This window comes from Fundulus heteroclitus, chromosome 22 (genome assembly GCF_011125445.2).
Source record: "Fundulus heteroclitus isolate FHET01 chromosome 22, MU-UCD_Fhet_4.1, whole genome shotgun sequence".
Taxonomy (NCBI): domain Eukaryota; kingdom Metazoa; phylum Chordata; class Actinopteri; order Cyprinodontiformes; family Fundulidae; genus Fundulus; species Fundulus heteroclitus.
In genome coordinates, this window is record NC_046382.1 from 31,615,027 (window position 1) to 31,637,933 (window position 22,907).

At 41.5% G+C, this 22,907-nt stretch overlaps 1 protein-coding gene across 2 annotated transcripts in view; it reads left to right on the forward strand.

Annotated features, from left to right (window-relative positions):
• Positions 1–22,526, forward strand: part of adss2 (adenylosuccinate synthase 2) — a 29,366-nt gene extending 6,840 nt beyond the window's left edge. The window contains exons 2-13 of one of the 2 annotated variants that reach the window (XM_036126823.1): positions 7,826–7,928; positions 9,746–9,814; positions 9,900–9,950; positions 10,117–10,183; positions 14,070–14,177; positions 16,155–16,236; positions 16,336–16,462; positions 17,171–17,325; positions 18,400–18,524; positions 18,718–18,815; positions 20,075–20,224; positions 21,529–22,526. In XM_036126823.1, the coding sequence (XP_035982716.1) occupies positions 7,826–7,928; positions 9,746–9,814; positions 9,900–9,950; positions 10,117–10,183; positions 14,070–14,177; positions 16,155–16,236; positions 16,336–16,462; positions 17,171–17,325; positions 18,400–18,524; positions 18,718–18,815; positions 20,075–20,224; positions 21,529–21,581 (1,188 nt within the window). In that variant the 3' untranslated portion in view covers positions 21,582–22,526. The remainder of the gene's footprint in view (positions 1–7,825; positions 7,929–9,745; positions 9,815–9,899; positions 9,951–10,116; positions 10,184–14,069; positions 14,178–16,154; positions 16,237–16,335; positions 16,463–17,170; positions 17,326–18,399; positions 18,525–18,717; positions 18,816–20,074; positions 20,225–21,528) is intronic. The other variant, XM_036126824.1, reaches the window with a different exon arrangement.
• Positions 22,527–22,907: the final 381 nt, after the last annotated feature.

The window sequence follows — 22,907 nt, forward strand, 5'->3', positions numbered from 1 at the left end:
ATTCCTATTTTTATAAAAGTGTTAGGTTTTCTTTTTTTTTCCTCTACTTTTCAGTCAGTTGTTGACACTTACGGACTGAATTCTGAGGCTCTGCTTTCTCTAATATTTTGACATTTTTGTAATTTAAAGACATTAAAGGAAACACACATTGTCTGCAAACAAGCTAAGAACCTCTCAACTTAGGACTCTGCTCTTTATTAGCTGTGGGTTGTTAGCTTTTATTTTACCTGTTAAATGTCACCCTAAAACATTCTAGTCATTTTTTTTCTATGGTAAAAGCGGAAAACCTCCTGTGAACGTGTTAATCACGTGGCAGGGAGAGCAGAGGCTGCATGTCTGCATGAGATTAGATAGGCAGTGTTTGGAGGGTGGGGTTCACCACTGACTCTTATTTTCAAGCTTGTTTCAAGTTTACATGTTGTTTTTGTCCAATAAGAAAAGCCGATACGCGAGCCTCTGGTTTGCATATCAACATTTGTATGTGTTTCACTGCACTTTGCCTAGCGCACTGTTCTTACTGAGCCTGAGAAAGGTGATCACCTTCCATGTCTGGGTAAGGATGTGGAAAGAAAACGAAGTGTAGAAAAACGTTTGAATTTCCAGACTCTGTTGGTTATTCCATTAGTGTAAAATAGAATTGAAATTCTGGAAACTGAATATAATTTGGGTTTACATTTATAGTTGGACCTCAACCTTTAGTTTGACTGATTGAACCCATTAAATAGATTCACGTTTCTTCTAAATTCAATTCAAACGGCCTTTTCACTGTTGTTTTTGACCTCCAGATCAGGTTTAATCGGACCCGTGGTTCTGCAACAGACCCTGCTTTAGATGCTACAACAAATTAATGATGTACTTCCTTTGCTTTATTATGTCACCTTTTATGTGTCTGATAATTTTACAGATTTTCTTGACAGATCACAAACGTATCTTGAAAGACTTTGTATCTATGCTGGATTCGGTTTCTTTAGGAAGCCTGAAGTCCGGCTGCAAGTCATTTCTTTTTTCTAACTCTAACTTCAGAGTAAAAATGGAGATTGAGCAAATTTGTCTTGATGCTGTGAATGATGTAACGGGTGCATCAGAAACCAGCTGCCACACTGAGTTGTTCCACAATTTGCCAAATAGATGGATGATAAAACCCAGCCCGGTGATTTACTTCTAGGGTATGGGATTTCAAACAGAGTTTGAAGGGATCCTGATTACAGGGTGATTTTCGGGCTGTGGATTACATCTGATCAGGCCTTGTCATCTTGTCATTTCCACGTTGATATCAACAAAGTTTGTTCTGTTCCCAAAAAGTAAAGCTCGACACCGTCTTCCTCGGCCTGCTCGGGATCACGGCGGTGTTTATTCCTGGAGTGCTCAGAATAAGCGCCGTGCTCAGAGAGCTATTAGTTTGCTCTGTTGATAACAAGTTGACATAACAAGGCTCCTTCTAAGTTCCCTTCCACAGAGACTCTTGCCAAGAATGGAGCTAGATTTAAGATGAGAAAACAAGTGTGTGTGTTTAGTGTAGTGGGAAGGGCTCAGTGACACATGAGCAAGCAGTGGAGAGCTGAAGCAGATAGTGTTGATCTTTTTATAAAACAGGCTCTGCAGGCAGTTTTTTTTTTTTCTCGATGTTCGTTACGGTGGTATGGTGAGAGGAAGGCCTTGGCGTAGGGGAGTAAGGGAACGCTGAAAACGTTAGCATGAGGGAAACATGCTCAGTTGTTTGGCAGGTACCAGGTCGTCTAGACGCTCACGCCCTCTTTCTTCAGAAAACCGTGGCCTCAGATTTCTGGGTGTGGGTCACACAAGTGAAACGGGTTGCACGTGTTGCCTTGGAGTCCGAGGTTTGATTGTCACAACACCAAGGTGACTCTCTGAGGGAACATGGGATGAAAGAGGCTGCGTAAGCTGAAGGAACGGCTCATATCTCAGCGCTGTCATGTTGAATCTGAGGAATTAGTTGAGGATCGGTTTGCGTGGCCGGCCATATGTCATAATGGATGTAAGATACCTACACGAAGCACAGGCTGATCAGTGAGAGTCTGTTGTTGGTTTGGAAAAGCCAGACGTCGGTGAGGACCTATTAGCCTTTTCCTTTGACGTTGGGTCAACAAACGCTGACGTTCGGCATGTCTTATTCCTGAGTCAAAGCTGAAATATGTACGCGTGTCCTCCAGAGCAGGAAAAAAGGAGAACTTTTCTTTGTGCTTATCACCTTCACCTGATCTGTGTTATCCAGATATTGAATCAGTGTTCATTCTCCAGCATCCAAGGGGTCAAAAGTATTTTGACATGGTGACATAATTCAGATTCATGTCCCAATGAGCAATTCATTTTACAGCGAGTCACAATGAAGATGTCTAAAATAGTATGATTTTTGCCAAAAATCTAAATTGCTATCTCAACCATAATTGTGATTTAATTTTGACTTTTCTCCGCATTAACCACAAGCAACAAAAAATCACTGTAGATAAATATGTTTGTAAACAAGGACTCTTTAAAACAAGATATTTATCTGTTTTTATTAATCTGAATATTGTTACTTAAGAGAATAGCTTGTAATTGAGATGGATGTCGATCCTTGTTGAACATAAAGTGCAACAAACAAACAAGTCTGTGTATTAAACAGTTTGACCGCTGCTTAATGCTGTGGTGAGATTCCTGAAAGTTTCTGGTAAAACTGTATTAATTATATAAACTCTAAAACAAGCAATAAAATTAGTTTATCTCACTGCTGCAACTGTCTTCCCTTCCATGTGGAGGTAAACCCACTTTTAACATGTTACTGACACCCAAAGGAGCCGTCTGATCCACTCATTGTTACATAGCCAAAATCTGCAGACCTCTGAGATTTTACTAAATTTTACGCCTCAGCCTCCCGGGCCTTCTAGCTGCATCCTCGCCCCCCGCTGATCTCTCCACAGGTTACAGCTTGTAGCCTTTTTGTTGGTTTTAACAATCGGCTCATCAGAAACCCAATGCCTTGGTGCACAACGCTGCCCGGAAATTCAAGTGGATGTAGGTGCTTCACATGAGAGTAAAAGCAGAGGAAAATGATCACAGCTGTAAAGTTTACCTGCTCTAAGGGCTCCAAGAGGAGCAGAATTGGAGCGGAGATGAATGATACCAGCAGCTCTCTGAACAACAATGATGCACAAACTTCCTCTGTTTTACACATCAAGGAGGAAAATTAACAAAGACAATCGATTTTTAAGTGGGATTATAATTAGAAAAAAATAAAGTACAATGAATAAAGAGAATAAAATTCAGCAGTGGGCAGTGTGCTACAGAACTAGGACTCATCCTGTAAAAGGCTCTCGAGGCTTATTTTTTTCTCCTGTTTTGTTTGATGAAAACCCATAAATACATCATAAATGTCTGACTTTTCAGAGGAAACTGAACAATGTGATCATGACAAGTTTGGTTTTCCAGAGGAATATTCATTAGGAGGAGCTCATTAAAACCAAAGATTCTCAAAGTTTGCAAAATGTCTGCAAATTATACTGGATTAACAGACCTTTTGTTTTCCCATTCATCAACTCTTGACTTTGTTAAAGTATCACCTGTAGCTTAGGTACGTTTTTCACTACTCAGTTACATTCTGGGCTCATGGAGGGGGCACCACAGCAGAGACTGGAGAGACGTCGATCATTTCCTTGAGCTAATATTTTCATATTGCTTACATATAATAACAAGCTTTAAACATTTTTATTTGAACTGTGCCCTTATGATTAATCTAAATATGATCTAAAACTATGATTTTTTTTTTATTTACTTTTAGTTCCCTTTGTCCAGAGAGAAGACACTGTGAGTGTGTGTTTGTAAAGTGTTAAAGGATTGACTGTTTGAGTTTGAGCTTCAGTCTCAGTTGTGCAACAATTCACATATAATGCAACTAGATTTCAAAACACATAAAATCCTTGGTTGATGCAACACTGGATAAATGTTCAGGATCTGTGCAATACCCTAACTCTATTGTCACCAAGCTGCTTTTTATGGAGACTAATTGCCGATTGAATCAATTGTCTCTGAGGCTCCCTTTGAACACTGACTGAACACCATCACCAGCAGTGGTCACTCTGCCATCTGGGCCTTCAGTTTCCAATATGACTTGTCAAAATCCAATCAAAACGCGTCAGGGTGCTGCTATAAGTCTCGCACAAATACTGGAAACAGACACATTACATCATCTCTGACGTGATGTCGGGTGACATTAATACCTGGCCACATGCGCTGCAACGTGACTGAGATATTAAAGAGCAGGAGTAAGGGAGGGGAAGATCAAACCATTTTAAAAGCAAATACAAATAGTTAGACAGTTTGAATAGTACAGATAGATATGGTTGTAGATGTAGTTTTCCATGGAATAGGCTTTCCTTTTGTTCTGATCTTTACGATGACTACAGCTAGCAACAGCAGAAGCCTCAAGGAATTAGAGTAATGGAGTTACTTGAATCGTTCGAGGAATCGCTTCCAGCCCTGCGTCAAACGTTTACTCCCAGGTGGTTTGGTGATCGCCGAATAAGGAAAGACACGAGACGGTAGCGTTGCGTCAAATAGAAATCTGATCGAGTGGCGTACTGTACATTTCACACCCTCCATCCCTGTACACATGCACTATGCAACACATGGGCACTTCATAAGTAACACCCATTGATAATGTATCCGGACTTGACCTTTCACCACTCGTTTCCTACAGAGATTCACAAGTTAGGGGTTTTAGATTCCTGGGCCTAAGCAGCAGTCATGTTAAATGAAGGCTGTACAGCAGGATGGATCCAAATCTTTATCCCCGGGAAGCTACTGACCTGCACCGGCAGAAATGCTCCACCTCCTCCCTGCAATCAGTCTCCACCGCACACGCCTAAAGTGATTTAGGATGATTTTATATGTAAGCTTTATTTATCTGCACGTTTATGTCAGTCTTCAGAAGGGCATTATTATGATATCCCTCTTGATGCGGTTTGAGTGGCTGCCTTTCCAGCGCTGGACAGCAGCAGGTGTCCGACCACTTACAGCTGTGCCGTTTTTGGAGATAAGAGTCCGATCACGGGACGGTATGAAGCCGAGAGCAGTTCTTTGGTTCTGTTGTGTGTGTGTGTGTGTGTGTGTGGGGGGGGGGGTTGTAAAGCGCTATCTAAAAGGGGGAGGCATGTGTGCTCCAGTCATGTGCTACCCTCTGCACCTGCGGGCTACTGTGCCGGCCAGGAATAACTTTATGTGGAAGAAGCACGTGCTGGGTTTGATTTATTTACTCACAGGCTGCAGAAAGGAGAGCAAATCCTGGTCCCAGGAGGGATAAAGACAAGAGAGAGCAAAAGAGAAAATGGATAGCAGTTAAAATTTGCTTTGTCTCATAGTTCCTTAAAGTGTTTTTCTGCGCTTCTTTGTCTACCTTACTTTCGATCTCATAATTATTGTAACTTCTATGTAGCGCATGATGGTGCACAGCAGGATGATTTGTGACTTACTTCACTTTTGTACTTGGCCTGCTGATTTAAACCATGATCATAATCATGTATGGTTAAGCTTATCTTTATCAAACAGGTTATGGTTAGAATTGCAGTATAAAACTTTTTTGTTTTTTAAAAAACACTATCTAAACCAGCCTGGCACCTGGAGAAAAATTAATTGCCTCTCTTGTTAAGTCATGAATTACCTGTAATTAACAAGATGTTTTTTGGAAAGCTGAGTTCATGTTTACTAATTTCACTCAAGAAATCAACTGAATAGAACCTGTTTGATACATGAAGAACCACTGTGAGAGCCATTGTCCACCAATCAAGAAAACATGGAACAGTGGCCATCCTACCAAAGTTATTCCAAGAACTAACTCACTATCATCCAGGAGCTCACAAACGGAAAAGGCCAAGTTTTCCTTTTTGCCAACAAACATCTTGTTGATCCCCAGGACTTTTGGGGAAATTAGTCTTTCAACAGGTGAGATAGAAATGGAAATTTTCTGAACATAATTACCAATCTGCAAGTCCAGCTCTGAGTTTTTTCAGAAAAAACATAAAAGGGTTTGGAGTTGCCAAGTCGAAATCAACACTTTCATGTCACTGAGATGCTGTAGCACAATGTCAAGCAGGCCGCTCAGGGGCGAAAATCCTCCAGTGTGGCTGCAAGAAAATTATTCTGCAAAGAGGGGTGATCTAAAAAGCTCACTTATCATTACAGAAAGGGTGGAGTGGTGGCCTAAGTGGTTAGTGCAATGACTTGGTTCAGAGAAGGCTGCAGGTACCCGGTCCGATCCCTGCAGAACACATGACCTTTAACCCCAGCTTGTTCCCCGTGTGCTATAAAAGCTGCCCACTGCTCCCTAAGGGACGGGTTAAATGCAGGAGACAGACTCCGCTGGTATGTACAGATGCTACGACCAATAAAGATTTCTTTAAACACCCTTTTTTTACAGCCAGTTCCTAAATTTAGTTTGGTTTGGATAACTTTTATTTTATTAATAAATGAAATCATCATTTAATTGCCTTTTGTATTTACTCTGGTTCTCTTTGTCTGATATTAAAATTATGTTAATGATCTGAAACATTTCAGTGTGACAACAAAGCATAAAAAAACAAATCTTTTAGGGGATAAATACCTTTTCCCTGCACTGTATGTGTGAGGACACTGTTAAATAAATGCATGCCTTATTATGTAAAATTAAGCCTCATTATATGTTTTTACTATTTTAATGAAACGGAGGTGTGGATTTTTTAACAAAATGTAGTTGTGGTCTTTAACACAAGTACAAGAAGCTGGTGTAAGCTTATCTGCAGTAGGAAGATGTACTACTTGTTGCTTTCCACCAATAGTTTTACCCTGATGCGTGGCACATCTTTACTTCCCAGGCCATGCATCCATGTTTGTGGTTTTGGGGGAAATATTTTTCAGACGTCCAAATTTGCCTTTCTTTTGAGTGAGGGAAATGTGCGGTAGCCATCTTTCAGCCAGCTGGCTGGTGGCGTGCAGCAGCAGGAGCAGCAGTACTGTGGCTATGGTTCATACAGCCAGAGAAAACCCAGCTCACTCTGGCACTATTCCTGAAATGTCGTCAAAAGGACTTTGTAGGAAAGGTAAAAATTGACATTTAAATGTTTTAGTTTTTTAGAATTTTAATCTGATTACCAGCCTGAAAAAAGCATTTCTACCAAACAGAGAAATCCAGGACAGATTAGTTTAATGGTCCACCTCCTCACTCAGACTGGTGCTGTAATAATATCTGAGAGGCTGCACTCTGTGACGTCACAGAGGAAAAAGCTCAATGCTAATGAGCTAAGAGGTGGCATTTCAGTACTTATGGTTCTGGCTGCATTGACATGCATTCACTGATAAATCGATTCCCAATTGTCTGCCTTAGGGTAATGGGACAAGGACAGAAGTCCCATTAAACGCTGCTAAAGGTGCAGCTGATCCGTGTGTGGAAACGTGCTTATTGGCAGCCCAGCCTTAGCTTCACACGTCACTTCATACACAGACCGTTGTAGAACCAGATATCCGTCCTCCAGCTACTGTTTCTGGGTTTTAAAATGAATACTGCTTAGCAGCTCAGCTGGGAGTTGTAGACTTTCATTTTATCTCGCCATCAGGGAACACAGAGTCTTGCCAGGACATGTTGGATTGGTTATGGGTGTGAAGTTCTGAATAGCATACCAACTATACTCTCAACTCTTGTCCTATCTGAGTGATCCTCAAGCACCCTGCTTGCTGCTACTCGTCAAACCGTTCAGGCCCGGCCTCCCCGTGTTCCTAAAAAAAGCAAACCAGGCCTCCAGCAGGCCTCTCTGTGTTTCTCTCGCCTTCCCTCATCAGCTTTCTTGCTGCTTCTCCGCAGGGCGGCAACAACGCGGGACACACGGTGGTGGTGGACTCTGTGGAGTACGACTTTCACCTCCTGCCCAGCGGCATCATCAACCCCAAAGTCACCGCCTTCATCGGTGTGTAAAATCAGCACACTCTCATTTTTCTGCACAATCAGTCACACTAACAAGGGTGTCCTTCATTATTTTTTATTTATTTTATAGAGAATTGATCAAGATATTAGATTTAGACTTTCAGAATCTATTTTAATGATGGCTACAGAGACGGTGACCAGCTGGACTCCGTGCCAGACTGCAGAATGCATCACATCCACTCATCTGCACTAACTTCATTAGCTAATGGAGTCCTAACTCTTCCTTTAAGGCTCCCAAAGACTCCACACATCTGCGCTTTAACATTCGCCGTCATCACATCCCCTTTTCTTCTCTTTGATGCCTGACACACTAGGGCTGCTCTGCTTGACAGGGGTTCTGCTAATGTGATAAGCATATTTCCTCTGATACGCACATATTTCACCTCAACCACATCCATGTTACTTATGCTGGGAACTGGAAGATGTCATGTGGTAAAGCCATCGGTCATCATCTGCCAGATGGAGAGATTTGATCTTCCCTTGATACTTAAAATTAAAATTAAAGAAAACTATATCACCTTTTATCTTTACATGCTTTTTAATAACATCTCATCAAATGTTATGAGTTGTGACAGAAACGAGTAAAACCTTTTTAATGTCAGATGCTGAGGAGAAGATGACGTAGTCTGAGACGGTTAGCCAAGCTACATTTCCTACATTTTAAGCACACAGCTCTGACGGGCGGTTTACACACGCACTCATTACAAGCCTGGTTGTCACGTTAGCGTTTTGGCTTTTAGTGATGCTTTCTTTTTTTCAGTGCAGACTGCTGCCTCTCCCGGCTAATCCGCCGATAACTGCAGAAACTTAGTGTGACGGATTCCCCCGATTAACCACCAACAAGTTATGTTCAAGCTCTGCCTCCAGCATTACGTTGTAGAACCGCCGTCACAAACTCCGGCACAGCAGCACGATTTTTTAAAAGTGACTAATGCTGCGTTCCTTTCGTCATCGGTAGTCGGAGGTTTAGACCTCCAAGTCGAGCGTTTCAACCGGAACGGCTCCTAAAGCCGGAATTACGAGTCGGAAAGTCGTTGCTACAGGATCATTCAGGATCACGTTCATGACGGCTCCTACAACATTGAGTAAAACTTCATACTTTAACTGTTTTTAGCTGTTCTGTATTTTTTTATGTAACATTTAGTCAGTCGTACAGGTACTAGTTCTCAGTGTTCACCAGACGGGCTGTTACGGCTCTGTTTATTTGCACAAAATACAACTTATAGCAGGGTCATCATCTGTCGTTTAGCCTTTCATGTTCAGTTAAACAGTTCAGCACAGCTTAAAAAACAAGACAAAGGCTTTGCTATAAACGTGACTATAAAACGTATTCTGAGGATCACCTTGGCTGTATTTGTGGTTATAACAATAGATTTTTTGTGCGAGTTTCCATGTTTTTTTTCCTACTGTCCGACAAGAGGGGAGACTGGAACGCACAAAGTTTGCAGTGTAATCAACGTAATCTGTGACCTGCTAGTTTCGAGTTCCGACGCAATCTATTTCCTGACGCTTGGATTTAAAATTTTGGAGCAAAGAGCCTGACATTTTTAACTGTACGAAGCGCAGGAGCCCTGAAGAGGCGATTTCTGGGCCCAGCTCGGTTATTTAAGTGGTTGGGAAAGAGTGCTGTTGGAGATAATTAATCGTGGTTATGTGCTACCGTGACGATAAACATTTATTACTTCGTTTAAATAGACAGAAAGGTTGGGAAAAGCTTCTGTTTATCTTGTTTCCACTCCAAATTAATGGTCGTGTTTTATCAGAAAATGTAAACCTAAACTTCATTGGTCTTTGCTTCAGGAAACGGTGTCGTGATCCATCTTCCAGGCCTGTTCGAAGAGGCCGAAAAAAACCAACGCAAGGGAAAAAGTGAGTGAATAGTTTGTTGAAGAGGACAGGTTTACAGCAGTGTGCTTTACCAGAGGAGATTGAAGGTTTTCCTCTTTATGTTCAGGCCTGAAAGACTGGGAGAAAAGGCTGATCATCTCAGACAGAGCACATATAGGTAAGTCCTGCCAGCTCCGCGCCTCTGCTGTTTTTTTTTTTTTTTTTCGGGTTTTTTTCTGAACGCGTGTGTGAACGCTGGGGTGTGTGCATATTTGTGGATGTGCGAGTCCTGCTTTCTCTGAGGTTGTGTGAGAGTGTGTGTCCCCTCTCTCCCTCCTCCGCAGTGTTTGACTTCCACCAAGCGGTCGATGGCGTTCAGGAACAGCAGAGGCAAGAGCAAGCAGGCAAGAAGTAAGAAACCTGTTGCTTAGAAAAACGGTTGACACGCTCACACAAACGCACACAAACGATCCCCATCCCCACCGACCACGTCAACAAAGACGGGAAGGCAGATTTTAGTTTGACCCGGACATATTTAAACGTAGGCGTGGGGTTGGTGGAAGAGTTTCCACTGTTTAGCATCCGGTTTTTATATAAAATGGTACGGCTGAACTAGGATCTATGATCTTTTTATTTAATGCAGGAAAAAACTATAAATATTCCCGCTTCTGCTGAAATCTGGACATATTGATTAATATGCTAATATGTGGTAATAGTGTTTATCTGTTGTTACCATGGATGTTTGAAACACGCATTTAAGCAAAGATATTGGATAAACTCTCCCTAAATTTTGCAGTAGTATACAAGTGCTTGTGTAGTCCTATTTTGACCATGGGTGTCCAAAGTCCTGATATTGGCCAAAAACCTTTAATTAGTCAGGCTATCATCTCAGGACGCCAACCTTTAGTCCACTGCTTGATGCCTGGCTCACACAGCAAGATAATTAGCCTGATTTCTGCCCTGATCTTCCCCTTCTCACAATCTTCAGGATGTCCACGAGTATCGGGGTGGTTCTAAAGATAATCTAAAAGGATATTCCCATCGTGTGTGGTGTGTTTTAATACTGATCTGGTCCGCGCGGAAGGACCTCGGGACCGCACCTACATCAAATCGTAGATATTGGACATGTTGGATTGTCTTGGGCTGAGATCCCGGCGTGTGTGGCGTCTCCCAAAGACAGACGAGCACGCAGCCTGTTGAATGTGACGTGTAGCCAGTCAGAAACACAGACACTGCTTTTTTCTCTCTGTTAAAGTTCACAAACTATCGCCGTTGTTAAGGATTACGAGTCCATCCATGAGTCCATGTTCATTTATTCTGAACTCTCGTTTAATCCTGAGAGGTTTTGCGAGATTTCCCCTCTGACATCCGAATGTTCCCGAGTTCAAGCCGCTCATGTGTGGCGTCGACTTTGCTGTTTGACCGGACACCACACACTCTACCAGCAAACCTGTTATATCTACGATTTGTTGGGTCTCTGGGGTTTTCAAAATCAGCCTTGGTTAAAGTTATGTGTTGCCCTCTCAGTTTCCACGGCGTTTTTCATGACCAGCAGAGTAATAAGCAAGCTGATTAGCGGTGCAGACCAACAGTTAGAGGAGTAGTCAGTCCCCCACATTCACAGCATCTCAATCATTTTCTTTTTTTTTTTCAAACAATTTTTTCTCTTTGCTCCATAAAGTCATAGAAACCTCCTGTCCCTCCAACACTTTCTCCCCTCTCCCACATAAAGGACTTAGAAAGAAGTGCTACGAATAAGCAGTAACTTTTTAAAATCTTGGTTGATCTGGACACTGGAAACCAGCAAGGGGTCATTAACAACCAGGCATATATGGCATGTGAGTTTTCTTTCAGAGGTGTTTTTGACACTCTGTCTTTACCTGAGAAAGCTCACAACAGCGTTACAGAGTCTCTTTAAGTTGAATTCATGACGTATTACATGGGCAATATGGGGGGAAAAAGCTCTTTACATGCCTGTATACAGAAGAAATACAGGATACTGGAGTAGTCAAGCACATGCAGGAAGTTATAGTGGCACGTTGCTTTATCTGCAGAAAACATCACCTTCCAGCTGCCTTCAAAGCTTTTTTTATAAGTGTGATATTTTGCTTTGTGAGCAAAATGAGATAAAGGTAGTTGGGACAGAACGGATGAACAGTTTGGTCCGTTGCACCATTGTGAAGAAAGCCCTGATTTCTGTAGTGCAGTTTTCCCTTTTATTTAATGAACTTCCTCATTAAATTTACTCCAGCCTGTTATTGAGTTTCCTACTGTTTCACAATGACTGTTTGCCTAAGGGGACTTTTAAAGCAATACGGTTAAAATGCGCTTCTTTACCAACACATAAAGTTTAGGGGTTACAGCTAATGTGCCACTTAAAAACTCACCTTTACAATTAAACTTTTCCTTACTGCGCAGTCTCCTATTCTTATCGTCTGTTTTATATTTGGGTTTATCTGCATGTTTCACCTCGCTGCTGGGACATGAATTTCCCCACTGAGGGAAAATAAAGACAATTTCTCATTCAGTTAGAAAGCTACATTTTTGTGGTGTTTTTATGAATTCCTTTAGTAAGAAAACTGACTGTCTTGGTGATTGTGCACTTAAATTGACAAACATGGTATGTTGATTCATCGTTACTTAAGCTATGAACTGTCCCTGAGGTGCCGGCCCCGGTGGCTGGATGTCCAGGCTCTGTCCAAAAGCTCAACTTTCTTTCTGCCATTTCCTTCCCTCAATCTGTTCCTGAAGTAAAGTTTTGGTGCTAAAACTAATAATTAGATCATCAAAATCTTTATTTTGTAAAAAGAGCTACTGTTCTCTTCCGACATGTTTATTAACCAAGTGATTAAATTTTTATATTTCTAGCTTTGATGATTCTATTGAAGCATTTTATTTTTTCATCTGGAGTTGGTGGGAACCAAGCTGAGCCCAAAACAAAATTTTTTTTTTTTTTTTAGCTAAAGTTACATCTATGCTGGAAAACAATAAATTCACCTTATGAGTCTCAAAGTTATGTTTTGGTTTGCTCAGCCATCCATATCTGGTCCACCAAGCAATCTCCCCAGTTGTATAACTTTCATAACAGGTGGAAATGATTTTGCAGCTCCCGCACCAAAGCTCAAACACTCCCAGCGAGAGGCAGAGAGATCACCGGCTGAGATGACCTGCTGTTATAAGCTCTCAGCTGTCTGATGCGTCCGGCTGGTGGATCCCCAGCAGCTACAGGTTAAGCTCTGCTGGGGTCAGATCACACCTTCACACACAACCAAGCCAAAATCTTAGCGTCATATATTGTTATCAAATGTATAGGTTTAAAACTGGCCAATTTTTTATCTTCCAGCACATCTAGTTCTGTACTTCTTCAAAACATTTTTCAGTGTCTGTTGCCCCAAAGACAAAGAAAAGCAGAAGCTCAGAGTCCAAAAATAAATGGCTTTTAGATTGCGTGATAAAATGTTAATACTGCCGACAACAGTCACTGTTTCACTCACATTAGGCGTGTGTCTACTAGCAATGACCCATGAGGGCTTCAGCTTTTGATGTTTAAGGCAGTGAATATAAATGTTATTCTACACTTTATAAAACCAATAAGCTTACTAATAATGAAATTCTTGCAAAACATGATCCATTAGATCGTGTTTTACCCTCCCAGACACATTAATTCATCAAGTAAAGAAAGTAAAAAAGAAAATTATTATATTTTTTGTAGTACTGCGTAATCCACATGAGCTTTCCACTGTGACACACATGGTGAGTGGATGTTTCACGCTGAGTGGGGCTTAAAGTGAAACTCTATATTCACAGAGGATCTTTGTCTATTTCTGTTCTCTAGATTGCATGTTGGCTCAGCAAATGCTGCTGGGCCAAGCCTGGGTCTTATTAGGAGGACTCACCAGATGGACGCGTTGACATGAAAATGTGCCTTCACTTATTTTGTTTGCTAACAGTCGTTCTCTGATTCTTTCCTGTGTATGAAAGCTGAACTCATGATGACGCAGTGAGACTTTCTGTCAGGGCGAGAGTTAGAAATATACCTGCAAAATATTCAGATGTAAGATCGTCTCATCAGACATGGTTACTTTTGTGCCTGTTTTGTGCCTGCGGAAATAAGTCTGCAGCTCAGAAACCTTCCCAAACTTTTGTTGAAGTCAACCCTGCTGTGTGGTTACATGTTAAGAGTTTGGGCTGTGGGGTGGCATGACGAACACCGTTGCTGTAAAACGCAGAGGGCTGAATTCCCGGTAATGTTTTCTGTTCATTATCTCCTCCCTCTCCTGCTCTTGGTTCTGCTCAGCCTCGGGACGACAAAGAAAGGGATCGGCCCGGTGTACTCGGCCAAGGCGGCGCGCAGCGGACTCAGGATATGCGATTTGCTGGCCGACTTCAATCAGTTCTCCGAAAGGTCTGTTCCAGCATCATTATATTTTACTTTTACCACTCAGTTTGGTCTGTGACAATCATTTTGTCTCTGAATTCTTGGCGGTACACCTTTTTCTTTTACTCCATCCATCTATCCATTTTCTGACACATCTATCCCTTGTGAGGTCATGAGGGTAGCTGGTGACTATCTCCAGCTGTCAATGGGTGAGAGGCGGGGTACACCGTGGACAGATCGGCAGTCTGTCGCAGTCTTTTACTCTAATTAGTAAACATTGATGCTGTCTGTTCTAGTCTCTTTTTTTTTCTTCATGTTTAGAAATAGAGAAATCCTTTCAAATACAAGGGTAGGAACTCAAGTTCTGCATCTCCATTTTGAATTTCTTTATTTACCAATAAAACAATCCTTCAGGAGGATTACACTCTGCAAGTTCTTTCTCAGGAGCTAAAATATAAGACAATTAATTGAGGGACAATTTGATTTATTTAAACTTTTATCTGGTGCCGAAATAACATTTCAAATTTGTCACCATTCCCACAGATGTGGTACATATTTACAAAATGAGATTTGATAATGTAGACCTATATAGGCTTGGCCCTAGAAGTCTAAACTCATATCCACTCTGGTGCACATACATGCATGTTTGCATATTCATGTGTGCATGCAGTGTGCACACACAAACGGCAAGTGGAAAAACTAGCTAACTTATTTTTTTATCTGCACAATAGTCCAGATGTTTTAACTTTTTAGTTTATGTTTTTTACCAGCCACCCCCTGGTCTTTCATCTCTGCGTACTGGGATCAGTTGTCAGGATGCAGGAGCTGTTGCAGACTAGTAACCAGCTGAACCCTAAAGCCAGGCTTCGGCTCCTCAGTCTCAGACTGCATTAGAGAATAACCTGAGATCAGTCAGTCTGAGCTCATATGCTATGGCGATCCCAAACAGCTTTTGGCATCATCCTTTTTCATTCACTCTAAACTCTCCTGAAAGTTGTTCTGACAGCCAAATTCTGTATAACCCTTGGTAAAATGCGATTTAATCTCCTATCCTTATAAATAACTTTCGAAACCATGATGCAAATTACCTGTCAAGCCTGTTCCTCCGCTCTCGCTCTTTTGATCACCGAGATACATGCTTGAACTCTCATGTAATCTACCTCGCTCTTACCCATATGACTCTTTTCTGAGTTCAATTTGTGATTCTAACGCTGCATCTGCATGTGTGCCTCAGTGCAAATATTAATTCATGACTCTGAGAATTACTCTTGTCATAAATATGAAACAATTGTCACAATTTTATATATATGTATTTTCCCCCTCAACGGACAGCTTAGGTAAACAGAAGGGGGGTCTGACAGCCTTGGCTGTATCAGGGCAAATCTGCTGTTCAACGGGGGGATAGTGGAATAAATAGTGTGACGCATAACTGATGTTATTCAATTAAAGGAATACCGACCCGCATCTTGCTTAGGCAACCAAATGGGCATATCAGGTCAATTATACAGAACAAAAAGTGACTGATAGGTGGGGTTGAAGAGAACAAAGGTAGGGGAGATAAAACCAGACAGACCATCTGACAGAGAAATACATATATGGTTACAGCAGTCACCAAGCGCTTGCCTTCAGGGGAAATGACAGCATTAAGAAAGCTGTTTGTCCTGAGACTTGGTGAGCTTACATCTTCTGTTTTCTAGTTGCTGGAGCACTGTGTAATGATCCCAGCCAATGATGCGCTTAGTTTATCAGGTGGAACGCAGCATTGTTAATTTGAAAGTTCTGCAGAAATTTAACAGGTATCATTAAACGTGTCCATGAACAACCCTGGGATCAGAACCTGGGATTGTTTTCAGCTGGCTTGGACATTGCACAAATGCATTCATAGGGGGGAATGTGTAACAATATTTTTTTTTAAATCTAATATTACCATGTGACAGCAAAGTGTGTGACGTTCATAAAGTGCCAATGAATCTTTACTAATGATAGGTGACTTACTTGTTGCAGGTACAAAGTGCTGGCTCAGCAGTACAAAGCCATGTATCCCACACTGGAGATTAACATAGAGGGAGAGCTGGTTAGATTGAAGGTAACTAATAGTAGTAAACTAAATAAAAATCATGATCATCTGAATGCCAGGTGTCTGCTTTTTTTATTTTGAACAATGGTTTGTATTTTTCCTATTTAGGACTACGTGGAGCAGCTTAAGCCTATGGTGAGGGACGGTGTGCACTTCATGTACGAGGCTCTTCACGGTCCTCCTAAGAAGATCCTGGTGGAAGGAGCCAACGCAGCGCTTCTGGACATAGACTTCGGTCAGTAAGCCAGGGCAGGTGCACCTCATCTAGTGGTGATCATGCTCAGATAATATTAAGGTTTGCATTGCTCTTTACAAAAGCCTCCTTGGAGCTCAGACTAGGGGTGATGGTAAGTTTTCCTGTTCCTGACGTCCTCCTATCTCCGGGGTCTAGGTGCTCTCTCACACATCGCAACCACTCTGTGTCACCTTACTGCATGAGCACGAAGGAGACCGCTTGCAGCCGTCCGCCCGTCAGTCGAGCTAAATTACAGTCATTTTTAGGAATTAGCTCGCACCAGAGCAGACCTTTTATTATCGGGAGCACTGACTGCACTCAGCACTGTTATCAAAACACCTTGGTTGCCATAAAGGCTCTCTTTATGAGTTCATGGATTTGTCTGGAAAACACTTCAGTGGCATTAAGTTTTATCACCCGTTTCAATTTCAGCGGGCACAAAAATCTCTTATCCAGACTCTTATTTGCAAACTGGAAACATTAATGAGGTGAGCGTTGGCATCCAGAGCACGTTGAACGTTTAAGTCAGATTGGCAGTGGATTTTCTTTCCTTACGTAAAGTGACGCAAGATAAAATCGTTCTGAAATAAGGAACGAAAGCAGAACAATTTCTGATTCCATATTGGACCAGCGTCCCCTTATTTTCTGGTTAGATGCCTGTTAGTTTCTCATGGAAAGTGGAAGTCTTCATTGTGAATTTTTTTGCAGGTACCTATCCTTTTGTGACGTCGTCCAACTGCACGGTAGGCGGTGTGTGCACGGGCCTCGGCATGCCTCCCCAGAACGTGGGGGAAGTTTACGGGGTGGTTAAAGCCTACACCACCAGAGTGGGCATCGGTGCCTTCCCCTCTGAGCAGAGCAATGTAAGAAGATGCACAGCATGACACATAAATGCTTTACGTTTGTTACAGGAGGAGCCGTCGGTTTACAAGCTAACTCCGAAGTGTGCAGATGTGGAATGAGTCAAACTGCGGTCTCAGAATCATGGGAATCCAACATTACTAGGAAGTTACATATGGAAATGATGTTCCTACATGGAAAATAATTTACAAGCAGGTGCAGTAAAGCGGTAGGAAACCTGCAGACCTGACAGTCATGAAACGCTGCTGTGTTCAGGTATAATTGCTTCATAACAGCAGCGGTGCTGAGGTCATTCATTCTGAGAAAAATCAGCTGGCCCTAGTTTAGAGGCAGCAAATGTTTTCCATGCAGGGACCACAGGTGTGATGCTTTCCTCAGAATAAGGAGCTTTGCAGCTAAATAAATTTGTTCAGTGATTCACAGGAAAGCTAAATCTTTCAGCTTTTTCAGTTCATGCAATAATGTTTTTAGATGTATTGGGTGACTGTTGTGCAGTGGCTAGGAGTTTGTCCTGCAACTGGTGGGTTGCCAGTTCAAACCCTGCTCTGACTCCGTCACTTTACCCGATTCGCCTGCTGGCGGTGGTTTACGGGCCTGGTGGCACCAAGTGTATGGCAGCTTTGCTCCTATTTAACATCTTTGAGTTTATAGAAAAAAAAATTCTTTTTTTGAACAGCCAAATATTTTTTCTTTCACTTCCTGGGTGATGAAAAACTTGATCTTTGATTTTTGATTTGGAAAAGAAACTGGAGTGTTTCCTTGAGTTTGGAAATAAAAATACTTTTTATACACACTGCTATTAACTGTAGGTGTTATGGCGATTTTAGGACCACAAACGGTGAAACAGAAACTTCATGTAGGAGTTTGTGGTCAAACGCCTCCCCCTAGCGGACATTTAGGTACATTGCCCTAATCTGAAGTATATTTTGGATCTAGAAAAATTAGCCTGTAATCGTGATTACTTGACAGCAAGTCAGACAGCGCTTTACTGGCAGGAGAGTTCGAGGTTTTCTGCTGCAAGAAGATTACAGAAAACTCCTGTATCAAATGTTTTTGTTTCCTTTATCGTTGATCAGGAGATTGGAGAGCTGCTTCAGACTCGAGGGAAGGAGGTCGGTGTGACAACAGGCAGGAAGCGGCGGTGCGGCTGGCTGGATCTAGTGCTCATCAAATACGCACACATGATAAATGGCTTCACTGCGTATGTTTGTTTTTTTTCCTCTTCAGCTTAAACGCTATAAAAATGTAGGATATGTTCTAGAATTTGTTCTATTTGGGGAGGTTCTTTGAAAAAAAATATAAATTTTAAAGGTATAAAAGATAAATACTTGGTTTGAGCTTTATTTCAAAACGTTTGTGTCCTCTAACTGTTTTTGTCTTGCTTTCCATTTCAGTTTAGCACTTACAAAACTGGACATACTTGACGTATTTTCAGAGATCAAAGTGGGCTTAGCGTACAAAGTCAATGATGAAACTATACCTCACTTTCCAGGTAAGTGTCTTTGTGTGCAAATAAGTTCAAGCCAGGAAAATAAGTATCTAACAAATCAATGTTTTTCTCAGTACACTTATTTCTGTTGAGGAAAAAAAAGTTAAATACTAAAATAAATTTGAATAGCTGCAAATCTTGAAGGTTCTCTGGACCTCTGATATGCACTCAGAGCTTATCTTTAAATTAACATTTTCAAGTTGTCACTTGGTCGAGTGTCTTGTTAACAAGAAACACCCTTATTTCACCTTCAGAAGAATGCCTCCATACATTTGTCCATCAATCTGTCCTTATGGGAGTATAAAGGTTGTACCATATACTGAAGACCACATAATGCTGTTCCTGCCTCCAGCCCTCACTGGTGGGGTGGTGTCTTAGGGGTGTAATCCAGAGCCTTTACTCCTCCAGACTTTGTGTTTGCCAACGCATCAAAGAGTTCTCATCTGAAAAGACTATATTCTCTGTACTTCATTGAATTATCGGAATGTTCTGCAGCAAACGTCAAATTAGCTTCAACATGCTTTTTCTTCAGCGGTGGAGTCTTGCGCAGTGATTGTTCATTGAGGCTATTGCACTTACATTTGTTTTCATTAAGAAAACCAAACCTGCTAATTCGATGTCTCTCTGAAGCTCTTAGTAAGTGGCCCTGGGCCATTTCCAACTATTTTGGTTTGTCTCCTCTGTCAGGAATTTAGCAAAGAACCTCTGGTCAAGGCCAGTTTATGGGGAAACCTGTCGTGTCCCCTTCTGGATTATGGTCCTCTTTAGAAATCCACCTGTAGCCAATGCTATCTGTATGATTTGCATAAACCAGGTTTAAAAACTCTTGGAAGAGCTTGTAGCTTCTAACCATGTTTGACACATTGTTAAGGAAAATCCTCTTTATAGGCTATTATCAATTATGACTAAACCAGATAATACCCATTTGCATTGACTGAGATCAATTTTGCTGTTCAAATCCTGGCAATCATGACAGTTGTGGGATTTTTATTTTTATAAATACTGTTAAGCATGTACATGTTTTCACTGAGGAAAAACTTTGATGTTTATTGGTTATTTTCTGCTGTTCAACTATTATAAAAAAATTTCACTCATATGTTGAGAACATCTAATGACAAACAAAACATCCCTTCCGATACCTTTCTGCTGTCGGTGGATGCTGTCAAACAACTTCTTCCAGTTTGCATGAATCTTTTCTGAGAGCGCCTGTTTTAATCGGAGACGTTTTGACGGTGTCCTCTGCTCTGGCTGTCTTGTGCCAGCCAACCAGGAGGTGCTGCAGCGCGTCCAAGTCCAGTACGAGACGCTGCCCGGCTGGAACAGCGACACATCGGCAGCTAGGAGCTTCGAGGAGCTGCCTGAGAACGCCCAGAAGTATGTGCGCTTCATTGAGGAGCATGTTGGAGTACCTGGTACGGTTCCACACACACACACAATGACTAAAAGAAACATTTTCTGTTACTTGATTCTGTCATTTTAACCACGCAACCTTTATAAATTGATATACTTTGAGGATTAAAATATAGTTGTTTCTGATGAAGAGTTTTAAGAAATTCCTTAATTGCCCCACAATGGAGAAATTTGTGTGTAACAGCGGCAAAGACACAGTTACACACAATTTGTAGTAAAAAAAAAAACAAGCTAAGCTCCGTGAAGATCGATTAGTATATTTGAAATTTTTTATTTAGATCTTGATTTCCTCAATGGTTTTGTGTCTCTGACCCTCCAATAATCAAAGAGAAGATATATTCAACCTCTCCTATAGCTCCCAAGACAAAAAAAGGCAAGTCTTTACAGCAGAGCCATGCTTGCACCTAGAAAACGGTTCTTAGTCAGTGAGTTAGCGTTTATATGACACAAGTTAATTTTTTGTTGTTGCTGTATGTGATGAAGAGCTATATTTGTTCTTCTTGTTTCCTGTTTGCTTTTCCCACCTCTGTGTCGCTCTCCGCTCTAATCGATAACCATGTGTAAAAGCAGTTAATTCATTACAAAATGTCACCCAGAAAACACATTTTAAAATCCAGCCTTTGATTTTAAATGAGTTTATTCAGAGAATAAAAAAATCTACAAAATAATAACTAATAATAACTAACTAATAATAACTAATAACTAATAATACAAAAAAAATTCACACCCCTCGTTTGCCGATAATCCATGATCATTTGTGTGAACTATACACAACTTCCAGACCAGCATTTCTGTATGATGGAAACAATAGATGTGGAGAAAACATGAGCTTTTATACATTGAGCAGGATGATATATTCATAGCTACACTTTATTAACACCACACATCACTGAGCTTCAGCTCTGGTGTCGTCGTCAGGAGAAAAACAGACAGAGCTGCTCAGTGGTTGCAGGAATCAGCCTGACCTTTCTGCCTCACAGCTGCGATAATTTGAAGGTTTAGAATATGGTCAGTGATGGAAAGACCGTGAATCCATCCACCGATTAGTTAAACCTAATTAAAGCCACACCTGATCTGCTATCAGCAGTGCTGTTAATCCTTTTCCAGTAGCCAACATTTCTTCTCTGGTGGTGTTTCGCAGCCAAAACCACACAATGTGGCACCCACAACCCTACAGGGTATTTATTTGCTAAATACAGCTAAATAAGCTCTATTTAGCAATGTGGAGGAAAAAAAGAAGATGCTTCTCTTCCAGGCTCTCATAAGGTTAATAAAGATGTCCTTTCCTGCTTTGCTTCCTCCTCAGTGAAATGGATCGGCGTGGGAAAGTCTCGGGAGTCCATGATCCAGCTGTTTTAGACGGCGCGCAGCAGCCAAGCAACCGTCACCTTCTTCCTTCGTCTCCCCCGTCACACACAGCCTACCTACCTGCCCCCCAAAGACGCGACCACTCCTGTTCTTACCGTTTTATCTCCACTCCGTCGGACTGGGCTGCGCCACTGACTCTGCAGATCGGACTTCCATCAGACTGAGCACTGTGTTTCGAAAGATTTCTAACCATTTTAACGGTTTAAAAAAAAACAAAAAAAAGAAAGTAAAACGCTGTCTGTCCTTCATTCTGTCTCTTGTAGGGTTGTAGTCGCTGATTTTAACAGTAGCTCCGTCTTCGTCGGGTCTGCGAGGACATCAGGGAGCGCCCTGATGCAGACACAAGCGCTGCTCAAACCGGTTCTGGTGTTTTATTCTCTCTTGGTTTCATGCTGTGATTTAAAAGCGCCGTGGCAGTTTCAGTGTCCATCAGTTTTAGCCTCAGCACTTTAGATGCTTTGGACTTTGTCTGCTTGACTTTTTTTTGTTTTGTTTTTTGGTTTTTCTTCTGTCAGATTTGCACAATATGCGGACGTGATAAAGGGATATTTTAAACAAAGAAAAAACAAAAGCGATCCTCTTGTGTTTTTCTTGTCTCACAGAGGTTTGCAGATATTTCGCCTTGTTCTTTTCACCAAAAGACTCTTAAATGTGTTGTAGTCAGCGAACGTCTCCACCGACTGCTGATCAGTAGAAAACCCAGACGTCTGTCCATACTGTGGGAATTTGACCATGAACGGGTACAGAGAATTGCAAATATTTAATATATAACCTTTTTGCAACTGGGAATCAATTCAGTTGGCTGGTGAGGGAGGGGGGGGTTCACGTGATTAAAACTTAGTTCTTTGATTTCTTTGCACTTTCACTACAACGCTCTGTTAATGTGTCAGAAAGGTACTGGTAACTTATGAACTGATAAAGATAATATTTCAGGTATTTTGTTGTCGTTCCTTTTTTTTTCTTTTTTTTTTTTGTCTAATTTTGTGTTCCACCTCCAAAAGAAGAAAAAAAAAAAGAGGCCAGTTCTTCTTGTGTTGTACTCGGCCACCAATGCTATGACATTTTTGTTTCAATGAAAAAGTTACTTGATCCAGTTTTCTGTTCTTATTTCCTACATTTCTAGAAGCAGCTTATTTAGATAAAAACAGGCCGACTGTCCTTTAGATCACCGTCTCAGCTGCTGCAGATTTTTGTGACTCCCTCCTGGTTTTCTGGGAGGCACAGGCCCTTTTCCCTGAGCTCCTTTTCTAAATGGGAAACACAGCAAAACGTGACAGTTTTGTGTTAATCTTCATAAGCCAAGAACTGCCCACTGTT